The 12,548-nt window shown below is 43.0% G+C and overlaps 1 protein-coding gene across 5 annotated transcripts in view; it reads left to right on the top strand.

The window, feature by feature from the left end:
- The window catches only part of VWA8 (von Willebrand factor A domain containing 8), a 221,619-nt gene that overhangs the window by 88,957 nt on the left and 120,114 nt on the right, over positions 1-12,548 (top strand). For all 5 annotated transcript variants that reach the window (XM_053308215.1, XM_053308212.1, XM_053308211.1 and 2 more), the window contains 3 exons: positions 3,117-3,232; positions 6,052-6,158; positions 7,797-7,903. In XM_053308215.1, the coding sequence (XP_053164190.1) occupies positions 3,117-3,232; positions 6,052-6,158; positions 7,797-7,903 (330 nt within the window). The remainder of the gene's footprint in view (positions 1-3,116; positions 3,233-6,051; positions 6,159-7,796; positions 7,904-12,548) is intronic.

Raw genomic sequence — 12,548 nt, 5'->3', positions numbered from 1 at the left:
TTGTGTCCTGAGGAATTCAAAAAGAAGTTCCAGCAAACGGAAAAATCAGCTGGACTAACCAGACAACAGCTGAGCACAGCAAAACATCTCTCTGAGTCGAAATCTCATTCCTTGGCTGCAGCTGTCACACTACGGAGACACGTGTGGCTATGATCTACGAACATTAAAAGTGACATGAAAGAGGAAATTGAAGGCTTTGCCTTTGATGGGAAGGGCCTTTTCAGTGAAATGACTGACTCCACCATGGAACAATGTAAAAAATCAAAATTTATTGCAAAGGCTTTTACCTCTATGCCATCAACCTCCACTTATGGAGCAAAGTATTGGCCTTACACCAACAAACAGAGGATGGGTTACATGCAACAAGATTGACGGGACTATAAGAAACAATATAATCCGTACCACAAGCATGCTTACCAGGGGAAGCGCAAGAATACTCATTCCCAGCGTACCAAGCAGGCCGAAACTCAGAAGCGCCTTTGAGGTGCAAGACCACCCACTGACACCCCTAAACTCCCTTCCATTCCCACCACCAGAGGTGTTGACATCTTGGCAGGCGGGCACTTCCAACAGCCTTGCAATTCCATCTCTCCCGCCAGCACACTACTCCATCAAACTGGCATGCCATCCCCCTACATGACACCACATAACATCGGACCTCTGGGTCCTAAAGATAATATCCTCAGGATACGCCATAGAATTCAAGACGACCCCATACTTTACGGGAATGAAGTTCACTCCACCATCGCAAAGAAAGGTACGAGAGCATCAGAGTCCTGATCCTAGTGTTCCAGCAACATCCTTCACAGCCGGCTCAGCTAATCTAATGACTCCTGGGCCTTATGGCGTCCTGCAACGCAGTAATACGCCATGCACGGTTGAAAATGAAGACGCTGCAACTTTGGTTTCTGTCAGTTTTCCATCCAAGACAGCCAGTGCAAACATCTAGAGATACTATCACAAATACTTTGTTCACTGTCTTGGTGGTCGAATGACCGGAACCTTCTAGAGGGAATCCCTTTCCAAACTGCATCACCATCAATCTGGTTGACAATAGATATGTCTCTCCTGGGTTGGAGTGCCCACTGTGAGAACCACCAAATTCAGAGCAGATAGACCCCTCACCAGGCTCAATTGCACATCAACTTCCTAGAGTTACTGGCGATCTTCCAGGTGATGGAGGCTTTTCTACCACTGCTACAAGACAAAGTGTGTGTGTGTGTGTGTGTGTGTGTGTGTGTGTAATGTTTTATTTATATATAGTTGTGTTGTGATTTGTTGTGTTATGTAGTTTTTATTGGGTGTTTTTAATGTTGTGTTTTGAGCTGCCCAGAGAACAGTTTGTTATGGGGAGGCTAGCGATGTTGATGATGATGATTTTTAAACTTACCTGGCCACAAATCTGACCAAGTTGGATTGCTTGGTATAATGTCTTAATCCCAGCTGAAATATCAGAAACAAGCTGCAGGCTCATGTACTCCTATTCTCACTCTGCCCATTCCTCCAATTTTCTAAACAAATTTCCAGATAGATATAAAGGCAGAAGAAGATTGTTTGGAACTGATATTTACTGAAGTTAATGCTAACCAGGGTTCACTAACTTATTGTAAACTCTGATTTCAAGTCCTGTTTAAGAAGGAATCCTAGCAGCACTGACCACAATGAGTGTTGGTAGCAATGTAATACTTAATTGTTAATTACTGGACACAGGCAAACAAATGGAACCTTTAATCTAGACAAGACAGAGGTAGTCTTGGTCAGGTGGGCAGCTGATCCAGTGATAGGGGGTCAACCTGTTCTAAGTGGGGCAGTGATAACATTCCCTCTTGAATGATTAGGTTTGTAGTTTGGGTGTGCTCTTGGAGATGTCACTGTTGCTAGACTGTAAGGTAGCGGTGATGGCCAGGAGAGCCTTTGTCCCATTTTGGCTGGTGTGTCAATGGAACCCATTTCAAGCAGATCTAGCCAATGTGACATGCACCTTAATTGCATCAGGACTAGATTATTGCTCTGTATGGTGCTGCCTTTAAATATTTGGAAACTTTACATTGCGTAAAATATTGCTGTAGGACTGAACACGTTTTTAGAGCATGTTACTCCACTTTTGTACCAGCTTCACTGACTCATGGCTTGTTTCTGGGCACAATTTAAGGTACTGGTTTTTTACTTTTAGAGCCCTAAACAATTTTGAGGTCAGAATACTTAAAGGACCATCTCCACTCATATAGCTTTGTCCATCTCCTATGAGTAACTGAGGAGGCCCTTGTGAGGGTCCTGCTACCAACTGAGTTACAGTTGGCAGGAATGAGAAAAGGGCGCTCTTGGTAGCAGCACCCAGATTATGGAACTCCATAGCCAGAGAGATGCATCTCACCTCCTCTGTGGTTATTTTTGATCATGGTTGAAAACATCTTTGTTTGATGTATGTTTCTGAATTCAGTTTTGTGGCTCTGTGGTTATGTTCTTCTGCTTGGATTCAGGATTGGTGCTCTGTCTTAGTTTTTCTTTCTTTGTTTATTACTTCATTTATATGTAATATGGTTTATATTACAGCTGTAATATAATATAGCTGTAAAATAAGACTGTAATATGTAATAATGTTATTTTACAGCTGTACTATGGCTGGCTTCTTTTATGATTTTTGTATTTAATGTTCTTAATTATTGTAAGCTGCCTTGAGCATTCTTAAAAATGGAAAGGCAATATATAGATTTTACTATATAATGTTCATGCTCTCTTGAGGTCAGTAGATCCACAGCAGTTTGGGTTTACAGTATGTGTTTTAGATTGCGACTTTTTAGTGTTGTATGCTGCCTCAGCTGTCTGGGAGCAGAAAGGCAACTGTTTGTACCTGTCCATTTTGATATCTGTTGCTTAGGGATTAAAGGTGCGGGACCACTGTTCCCTCTAACAGGGATTTCCAGATGTTGTTCACTGCAACTCCCAGCATTCTCAGCTACAATGGCCTTTGGCTGGGGATTATGGGAGTTGTAGTCAGTAGCATCAGGGCCCTCTATTAAACCATATCTTGAAGAGAAACACCTATTGAAAATTTGCCTCTCATGTAACTACACTCATAATGAAGTACTAAATAAAATTATTTTTGCTTTGGGTAGGCACAATCACTAGCATCATCGTTGTCTACACGGCAGCTGTTAAGAATCTGTCGACGACTGTCCCACTACCCAGATGAAAGCCTTTATGATGCTATCAATAAAGCTTGTCTTTCCAGGTATAGTTCTATATTGTTGTGATAATTTGTTCACACTTTGCCATTTGACTCAAGTCACTTACTAAGTGTTCGAAATTTCCAGACCTGCAGACATAGAGCACAGAACAGGAATAGCTTTGTAAGTTTTGCTGCCTTTAGAATGGGGCAGCAATTAGAACAGAGAGCTAGGGATGTGTGCGGACTAGTTCGGCGCTTCCTTCCTGGAGTACTGAATGGGTTCAATCAGCCAACATTCGAACTGGTTTGAAGGGTGGGGGGGATGCTTAAGGGACAGAGAAGGCACTGCCTACCTGTCAGCCCCCACCTACACTCTCCAAAACAGCAACATGATGGACTGCAGCATTCTTGCTTGTGCCCCGATTAGCATCGCCATGTTCATGGCCAATGCACATCAGCCATGAGCATGGTGACACTGATCAGGGCGCAGGCAGGAATTCTGCAGCCCAGTGCACCCACTGTTTTGGAGAATGCTGGTGGGGGCTGACAGGTAGGCAGCGCCTTCCCTGTCCCTTAAAGCAACCCCCGCCCACCCTCCCGGGAGTGCACAAACAGTTTGTGCACATCCCTACAGATAGCCATTCTGCAAAAAAACCTCTTCTATTGAGCTAATATGAGTAATAGTTGTTGCAATTTTTGGTCTGTATTTTGATGCCAAAAGCAGCTAGCCACTATATGGGAGGCGCTGTCCAACTTCCATAAGAACATAAAAACAGCCCTGCTGGATCAGGCCCAAGGTCCATCTAGTCCAGCATCCTGTTTTACACAGTGGCCCACCAGATGCCTCTGGAAGCCTACAGGCAGGAGTTGAGGGCATGCCTTCTCTCCTGTTGTTACTCCCCTGCAACTGGTACTCAGAGGCATCCTGCCTTTGAAGCTGGAGGTGGCCTATAGCTCTCTGACTAGCAGCCGTTGATAAACCTCTCCTCCATGAAGTTATCCAAACCCCTCTTAAAGCCAACCAGGTTGTTGGCTGTCACCACATCTTGTGGCAGAAAATTCCACAAGTTGATTATATGTTGTGTGAAAAAGTACTTCCATTTGTCGGTCCTAGATTTCCCGGCAATCAATTTCATGAGATGACCCCTGGTTCTAGTGTTATGTGAGAGGGAGAAGAATTTCTATCTACTTTTTCCATACCATGCATGATTTTATAGACCTCTGTCATGTTTCCCCGCAGTAGTCTTTTTCCTAAACTAAATAACCCCAGGTGTTGTAGCTTTGCCTCATAAGAAAGGTGCTCTAGGTCCCTGATCATCTTGGTTGCCCTCTTCTGCACCTTTTCCAGTTCTGCAATGTCCTTTTTTGGATGTGGTGACCAGAATTGTACGCAATGCTCCAAGTGTGGCCACACCGTAGTTTTGTATAAAGGCATTATAATAATAGCAGTTTTATTTTTAATCCCCTTATGATCCCTAGCATGGAATTGGCCTTTTTCACAGCTGCCGCACATTGAGTCGACACTTTCAATGAGCTTTCCACTACAACCACTATTTCATCTCACACTGTGATGGACCAGGGGTTATTCTGTGCTTTCCTAGGTTCTACCCTCAGTAGAGAGATTGCTCTGATCCCAATTTAGGAGCACATCACTCCTTTGAGGTAGGCTGCTACCCATTGAAGACTGCGCTAAAGTCATTGACCAGGCTCAGAAATGGTTTCAACAACTCTAAAACTGTCTGGCTTGGAACGTAGCTGGAACTGTACAGCCAGTGTCCGTATAACCCAGCTCTAGACAAACCATATATTATTCTAAAAACAACACACTCATAGTGCATGACATTATGAGGCACATGGTTTGAGCTGGTTGCCTATTGTGAAAAAAGGTTTAAGACTAAAGCTTGATGTCTCTGACTCTTCATTGACAATAAGCAAGGATTGCCCTCATTCAGTAAGAAGAGGGAGGAATGTCCCCCGTTCAGGGTGGAGTAGAAGTATCAGGCCTTCTTGAGCTAAGATGGAGATCTGTGTTTCATCACACACACTTTCCTGGATCTCCTCTTCTCTCTCCACTTAAGGGACTGGGAAATTGGAGAGGGAGCGGTTTATTCCAGAGAATTGTTTTCCTTGGTGCACTTCAGTGGAGCATGTTTCTCTGGGCACGTCACCTGGTTTACTCTACCCTTCCTCACTGGAAGATAGGATGTGAAATGAGTTCAAGCCAGGAGCATTTTTAGAGAGACGTATTTCATTGCACCCAAGTGCGTGCCTGTGTGTGTGTGAGAGAGAGTGCTTTGCTCCGTTTTTATCATTAAAATAAAGATGGCTGGACAGAAATATTACTTTGATTTATGCTGAGTACTGTGCAAAATATGCTGAAATGGTGTTTTCAGCTGTAGATATTGCATCTGAAAGGGATGCAAATTTGTATTTTCTTCTGCATTATACTTCTGCTAGAAGATACCTGGGCCAATACATTCTCTATATCCTAATGTCTCTAAATGTCTCAAAATGCACAATCTTCTATATTTAGCTAAAGATCTGCGTAAACAAGTATGTGACTTCTTATGATAAAAACAAGTTTTGCCTTGGTTATTGTACTCCTTAAGTAACTAAATCATTTACCTTTTATATCCTGGGTGCTTTGGGCTAGGATGACTTATCAAAGCAATGGAAAGAAAGCTGAGAAACTCTGCTGTGCTAGTTTGTACACAAGTGGAAAAGAGCAGTTGACATCTCTGAAATAGCAACTTTTAAATACTGACAATATTCATGGGCTGAAAAACACCAAGGATCTGGACTTCAGTATTATTCTGGAGAACTGCAAAATCTCATAGAGGCCTTTTCTGAAAATAACCTTTCTACTTTCCCTCTCATATTAGATTTTTACCCAACCTTGCAAGATCTGCTTTACATAAACATCTGCTGGACTCTGGAATTGAAACAAGTGCTGCTGATACTCAGAAAATGGAGGAAAAGGACTATAGTTGTAAGTTGCTGACAGTTTCCCCACCCCCATTTCTTTTAAAGTAAATTTTACATGCAGACTGGGTATGGTCCAGTTTTCTTCCCCTAGAACTGCAATGTGTACTTCTGTGAAAGCTCTTGTGCTCCGAGAGCTGTCATAGCTGAATGCAGAAGCTCAAGGGGGAAATGATGCCTAATCTTCCATTGTTCAAGTGCCTTCAGGCTTACTAGAACAGTAGTAGAGCACAATGGACAGCTTGTTGCTGAAGGCCGAGCCCAGTGTAAACAGGCATCCATTTCTGAGCTCTAAATCTATCAAATACACAGCTCAGCTTTCTCAGACCCGCACCTCTACAATTTTCTGCTTCAGCAGTAGGGCTATTTTGAGGAGCTATTGGGGAGTTATGGGGGATAGTTTATGGCACCTCCCTTTCAAAGAGGCCTGCTGGAAACTGGTCTCCTCCCATTTCTGCTGCTTGGAACATCTGTTGTGATTTCTGCAGCAGTCAAAAAGCATGTAAGGTTATTGCCTAATAATCGCTTCATATGTCTACACTTCTTTTCTTTCCTGTCAGAAACAAACATTTCAGACAGCAGGTAATGGAGGGAGAGAAACACATTGGTCCATCGAGTCCAGCATGGCCTGCTGGGACTAGCAGCAGCCCTTCAAGGTCTCAGCAGAAGGATTTCCCATCTATTCTGCAGAAGTCTTTTAACTGGAGATGTCAAGAATTGAACCTGAGACCTTGTGTATGCTAACCCTGAGCTCTACTGTCATGCTATGGCCCCCTCGTGGTAGCAAGCATGACTTGTCACCTTAGCTAAGCGGGGTCCGCTTTGGTTGCATATGAACAGGAGACTTGATGTGTAAGCACTGTTAGATATTCCCCACAGGGGATGGAGCCGCTCTGGGAGGAGCAGAAGGTTCCAAGTTCCCTCCCTGGCTTCTCCAAGAGAGGGCTGAGAGAGATTCCTGCCTGCTACCTTGGAGTAGCCGCTGCCAGTCTGTGCAGACAATACTGAGCTAGATGGACCAATGGTTTGACTCAGTATATGGCAGCTTCCTATGTTCCTAATCTTTAACAGACTTTTTATTTAGGTTGATCCTAAGGGCTCAGACTTCTGCTCTAGAATGTAAAGATGTGCTGTCCAAATAATTTTTCTTGATGGTTTACATTTTTCTGTGCTGACCATAAAGAAATGCCCATTCTGTCTTTTTGGAAGACATTTCTATCAAACTGAGGATTAATTTCTGGACTTTTAAGAATCATCATCAGTTGCTGGATTTTAATCTTTTAGAAGTTCTCTAGTAGGGCTAGAAAATCCTTCTCGAAACATCTCACATAATTGTGATAAGACCGACTGTAATGTTCCCTACATCTTGTGAGTCTAACATTGCTAAAATAAGACATTTCTGTTGCATCATTATGCATAACTATAGCCCTGTTCAGGTGTCCTGAGAAGTGATGATGTACTCACATATGGCCTTGCCCAAAATGTACTTGAAAGCCCTACCCCTCACATGGCCTGAAGCTTCCCCAGCCTCCCACCCAGCTGCCCACGGTTACAGCATTTGTCTGAAGATGTTTCCTGTGATCAGAACGCTGGGGCTTATATCTCTCCACAAGCAATTAACCCTTGATTTGTATGAAACATGCAGGTGAGGTAAACGCAGGAATCCTGAGGATTGGAAGTGTCACCATCCCAGTTCACAACCCCTATGAGAAAATGAAAGTGCCTGATGTTCTCTTTTATGAAAACACCCAGGTAGGTAGTATCTGTCACTGAACAGTAGCAGTCATCTTTTTCATCATAAACAGCTGTTTATATTTTAAAGTTACGTTATTAGTTAAGGTGGAAACCACAACATTAACGACTAGACTTCTTAGTCATCCTTTTGTGCTGTGATTACAATCTGCAAACATTCCTCTAATTGTCTTTCTTTACACAATATAACTGAAGAGTTTTGTTAAGGGCCCCTTTGAAAAGAGTGGCAGCTGCTGCTGTTCCAACAGGGGCTGGCACTCTGAATTTCTGCATCTATCTGAAGCCCCTCCTGCTGTGTAAGAAGGCTGTTTGGGTGCTCTTGTACAGCTTAGCAGGCTTAGGATGCTGGGAATGTAACTTGGTGGAGAAAGAAGAACTGATAAGTAGTCATGATACAGTAGTTCGGAGCAGAGGATGGTGGTCTCAAAATGCAAACTGTCCACTTGGAAAACGGTGCTTCATTTTGAGTTCATCCAGGTCTGGCTTAAAATTCAGTTCATCCCCTGCTGCTGGCTCTTCTCTGCCATTCCCCAGACTTGTTGCAAGCAAAAAGATCCTTGCTTTTGCAAAGAATCAGGGGACAGCTAGTGGTATGGTAAATCCAGTAGGCAGAGCTGCCTGTCCTGAGCTTGAAAGAAGCTAATTCAGGATCAGGACAGGCAGGCTTGTTTACTCTACTGTGCCTTCCATGCCACCAGTTATCCCCTAACCCTTTGCAAAAAACAAGAATGTTTATGTTTGCAAAGCTGGTGGGGCAGGGACTGGGAAGGGAGGAAAACTGCACAAGAACAATCTCGGTTTTTATTTTCGTCAAAGCTTGAAAAAATCCCCTTGAGGTTATTCAAGTATTTAAAAGGAATATTTGCAAAATCCCGATAGTTTTCAAGGCAAGCTTGGAGTAGTGGGGTTGATGTGCACATTGCTAAGAATATCTGAAAGGATGTGGGCTTCCCTTTTATTTTTATCCCTGAATAATATGATTTAAAATAGCCGCAGCATGCATGCTTGAATGCCAATGTTCCATCAGGGGATATTCCATTACTTGTGCTCCACCAGAGCTGTGTTCTTAGCTCTTGAACTGTTAATCTGGATCATGATCTGTTGGAATCCATTAGAATGGGTACTGCGCCTGCACAGGGACCTCGCACCCGACTGCATTGCTGATCTTTGATCGTTCATAGTAATAAACCAGGCCTGCACAACTCAAATGACCTGGCTGGCCGAAACCAACCGTGACTTGGTTCATGGGGGCTGAGGTCAATTCCTAGGGAGCTGATTATTAGAGTAACACTTAATATCAATCAGTCAACCAATCAACTGAATTAAAGTGAAATGAATTAAAAATGAATTAAAAATGAATTTAATCAATATTTAACTTTTGATGTTCTGGCAGGCCAAGATTGATTTAAATTAATATGAAATAAGTTGAATTAAAATTCATTCTAATAATATAAATATTATACAATCTGTACATAATAAAATGCATTGTTCTTCCTTTCCACCTCTGCCAAATCATCACACAAAACATGGAACACTTTTAAGGGGAAAAAAATGAGAACCTCTTCTCATAATTTTGGAAAAGAAGGGGGAAGGGGGAAGAAAGATGGAAAGGATGCAGCAGGAGGCTTGGAGAGAGAGAGAATGGAGCATTCTTGGGGGGAGAGAGAGAGAGAGAATGGAGCAGTCTTGGAGAGAGAGAGAGAGAGAGAGAGAGACTTAACTAACTTAACTGCGCAGGAGCGCCTCGCAGTTGGGAAGCAACACCGGGCCAAATAGCAGACCTGAGTGTCGCTCTGGTTTCTGCCGCTGTGCGCCACTGCTGCCGTGGGGGAGGGTAAGGAAGAACACCCGCACCCCTGCAGCCATCTCCTCGGCTGTGCAGCGGCTGGATTTTTTTGGGGGGGGTGTTTTTTAAGCAGCAGGGGGAGGAAGAGGAAATAGCCCTGGGGTCCAGGAAAAAAGGCCTCGTGGGCCGCATCCGGCCCCGGGCCACATGTTGTGCAGGCCTGTAATAAACTAAACTAAACTAAACTAAACTTGGCTGCGAGGTCCCGGCACAGGCCCAGTACCCATTCTTATGGATTGCCACAGATCACTACCAGATCCATAGTTACAGATGTGCAACCTGTTTTTGCTCTGGGCCTTATACATTACATGTCATGGTTCTTGGCAACTAAGAAGGTTACAGAATATATATAGGTCTGGTAATGCTTAGTCTTCAAAGATAACCTCTTTTATATGGCAGGAGACTTTAGCAGGATATATGAGAAGTTGCACTTGTATAACTTCTTACCATGAATGTTGTGGGGGTTTTTTAAAGGAAGAGCTTCATTGCCTCCCATAAAGTCATCGCACATCCATATAAAGCAATTTAACTGCATCCCAGCCTTAATATATTAACATAAGGTTGACTATTAAAATGGGAAATAAATGAGTAGTAATAATACTTCCACTATCAATCACAAATGTCTTTGATTTGCTACAAAATGTTTGGCCAGATTTCAGCTTTTGCTCAAACAATTTTGACCGCTAGTTAGCTAAAATCTATTTCACAGGTTCAAAACTGCATCTCCACCCAGAGTTGTAAGTTTTGGGAGGTATAGAAATGTGTTAGATAGGTAGGTAGGTAGATAGGGAGGGAGGGAGGGAGGTAGGTAGATAGATAGATAGATAGATAGATAGATAGATAGATAGATAGATAGATAGGATTAAATTAAATACTATTTTTGCATTATGTAACTGCTTGCTGAATGCATAGTCCCAAAGCAGACCACATTTCCATTTGTAGGTTATCTAAGTCAGAGGTTCTCAACCTTGGGTCCCCAGATGTTGTTGGACTTCAACTCCCATAATCCCCAACCAAAGGCCACTGGGGCTGGGGATTATGGGAGTTGAAGTCCAACAACATCTGGGGACCCAAGGTTGAGAATCCCTGATCTAAGTGAATGTTCTAAGCTTCTCAATGTACTTTGTGGTACAGGCTAGTACTTGCCTCTTATACTCTGGAGTTTAGTAGTGGTTACATTAATACATTCATTTAGCGAGTGTAGTTTTACTACTACTACTACTTAGAAGAAGAAGAAGAACTAGCGTAACCTGCGCAGAGCATCTGTGCGCTAGTATTTGAGTGCTCCCCTCACCCCTGCCACAGTCCCCCTCACAGAGATCTCTCCACCCTCACCTGAGCCGCACTCCTGCTCCTCCTCCTCAATCCGGTTGCTTCCACCCGGATTCTCCACTGCCCAATCACCACGGTGCTTTTGCTTGCGAACTCTCGCGAGAGCTGCCACGCATGGGATTAGTGACAGGTATGTCTAAGAGAAATAAATATATAGATATTTATATACCACTCTTCAACAAAATTCTCATAGCGGTTTATATATAGAGAAAAAAATACATAAATAAGATGGTCACCTATCCCCAAAGGGCTCACAATCTAAAAAGAAACACAAGGTAGACACCAGCAACAGCCACTGGAGGGATGCTGTGCTGGGAATGGATAGGGCCAGTTGCTCTCCCCCTGCTAAATATAAGAGAATCGCCACTTTAAAAGGTGTCTCTTGCTCAGCTAGCAAGGGTATTAGTTCTGGTTCTAATTTTTTTTATTTTTGTTTTTGAAGAGAACAGATTTATTTTTGTATATTCTGAATTGTTTGTTTTGAATAAAAACATTTGGGAGTGAGAGTTCCTATCTTTGTCTTGCACTGTTATGTTAAATGCATAGTTTGGCTTTGTGTGCCTTCCCCCCCCCCAACTTAAATAGTATCGGGGAAAGGGGGGCAATCAGGATCACAGCATAGTGGAATGGGGACTGAAACCCTTTCCCCTCATCCAGTTTGGTTTGGTATTAGGGTAGTAACGGGGGACCCTCATCAGGATCAAGATTATGATGGAAGGCAATGGTTGAATATCCCCACAACACATTCCTAGTCCCCCTGCAGTTGCTATTTATGTTATGGGGTGGAAAACTACACTCGGCGCCAAACTAAACGTTCAGTGTAACATCTAGTTTGGCCCTGAGTCATATCTCAGTATAATGAGAGATATAGCTTTCTCTGGCTTATATGCAAGAAATAGCTCTGGCTTATATGCAAGAAATAGTTTTGAATCTCCTCTCCAGTCCCAACCGATCATTATCCAGTTGGGAAACCTCTTGAAATTTTGCAATAGTGTGTTTTGTTTACAACCATGAGGGAAAATATATCTTATCTTACTCTAGAGGATTTAGAAACTTAATTGTTCTTGGAACTCACTGAATTTACACCTTGGGCTATCATGAAGAATATATTGTGAAAGGGGTTGAGGGAAGGAAAATATTGTTGCATAGAGATTCCTATTCCCTTGTATATTGTTTGGCCTACTTAAAAGGGTAGGGCATTTCTGCTGCTTCCCACCACCAAGATGAGGAAAGAAAGATATGTTTCCGGGTGAAATACAAAGTGCTGATTATTAACTATAAAGCCCTTAACGGCTTGGCTCCAGGCTATTTAAGAGAGCACCTCCTTTGTCATGAACCCTGCCACCTATTACTTCTTCTGGAGGGCTGCAGTTATGGTTGCCACCAGCTTTTTTGGTGGCAACCCATGACCGGGCTTTCTCTGTGGCTGCCCCAGGGCTTTGGAATATGCTCCCTGCTGAAATAAGA

The sequence above is a fragment of the Hemicordylus capensis genome, chromosome 3, assembly GCF_027244095.1.
Source record: "Hemicordylus capensis ecotype Gifberg chromosome 3, rHemCap1.1.pri, whole genome shotgun sequence".
Lineage (NCBI taxonomy): Eukaryota > Metazoa > Chordata > Lepidosauria > Squamata > Cordylidae > Hemicordylus > Hemicordylus capensis.
The sequence above is the reverse complement of the archived record's forward strand: the minus strand, read 5'-3'. Positions and strand labels throughout refer to the sequence as shown.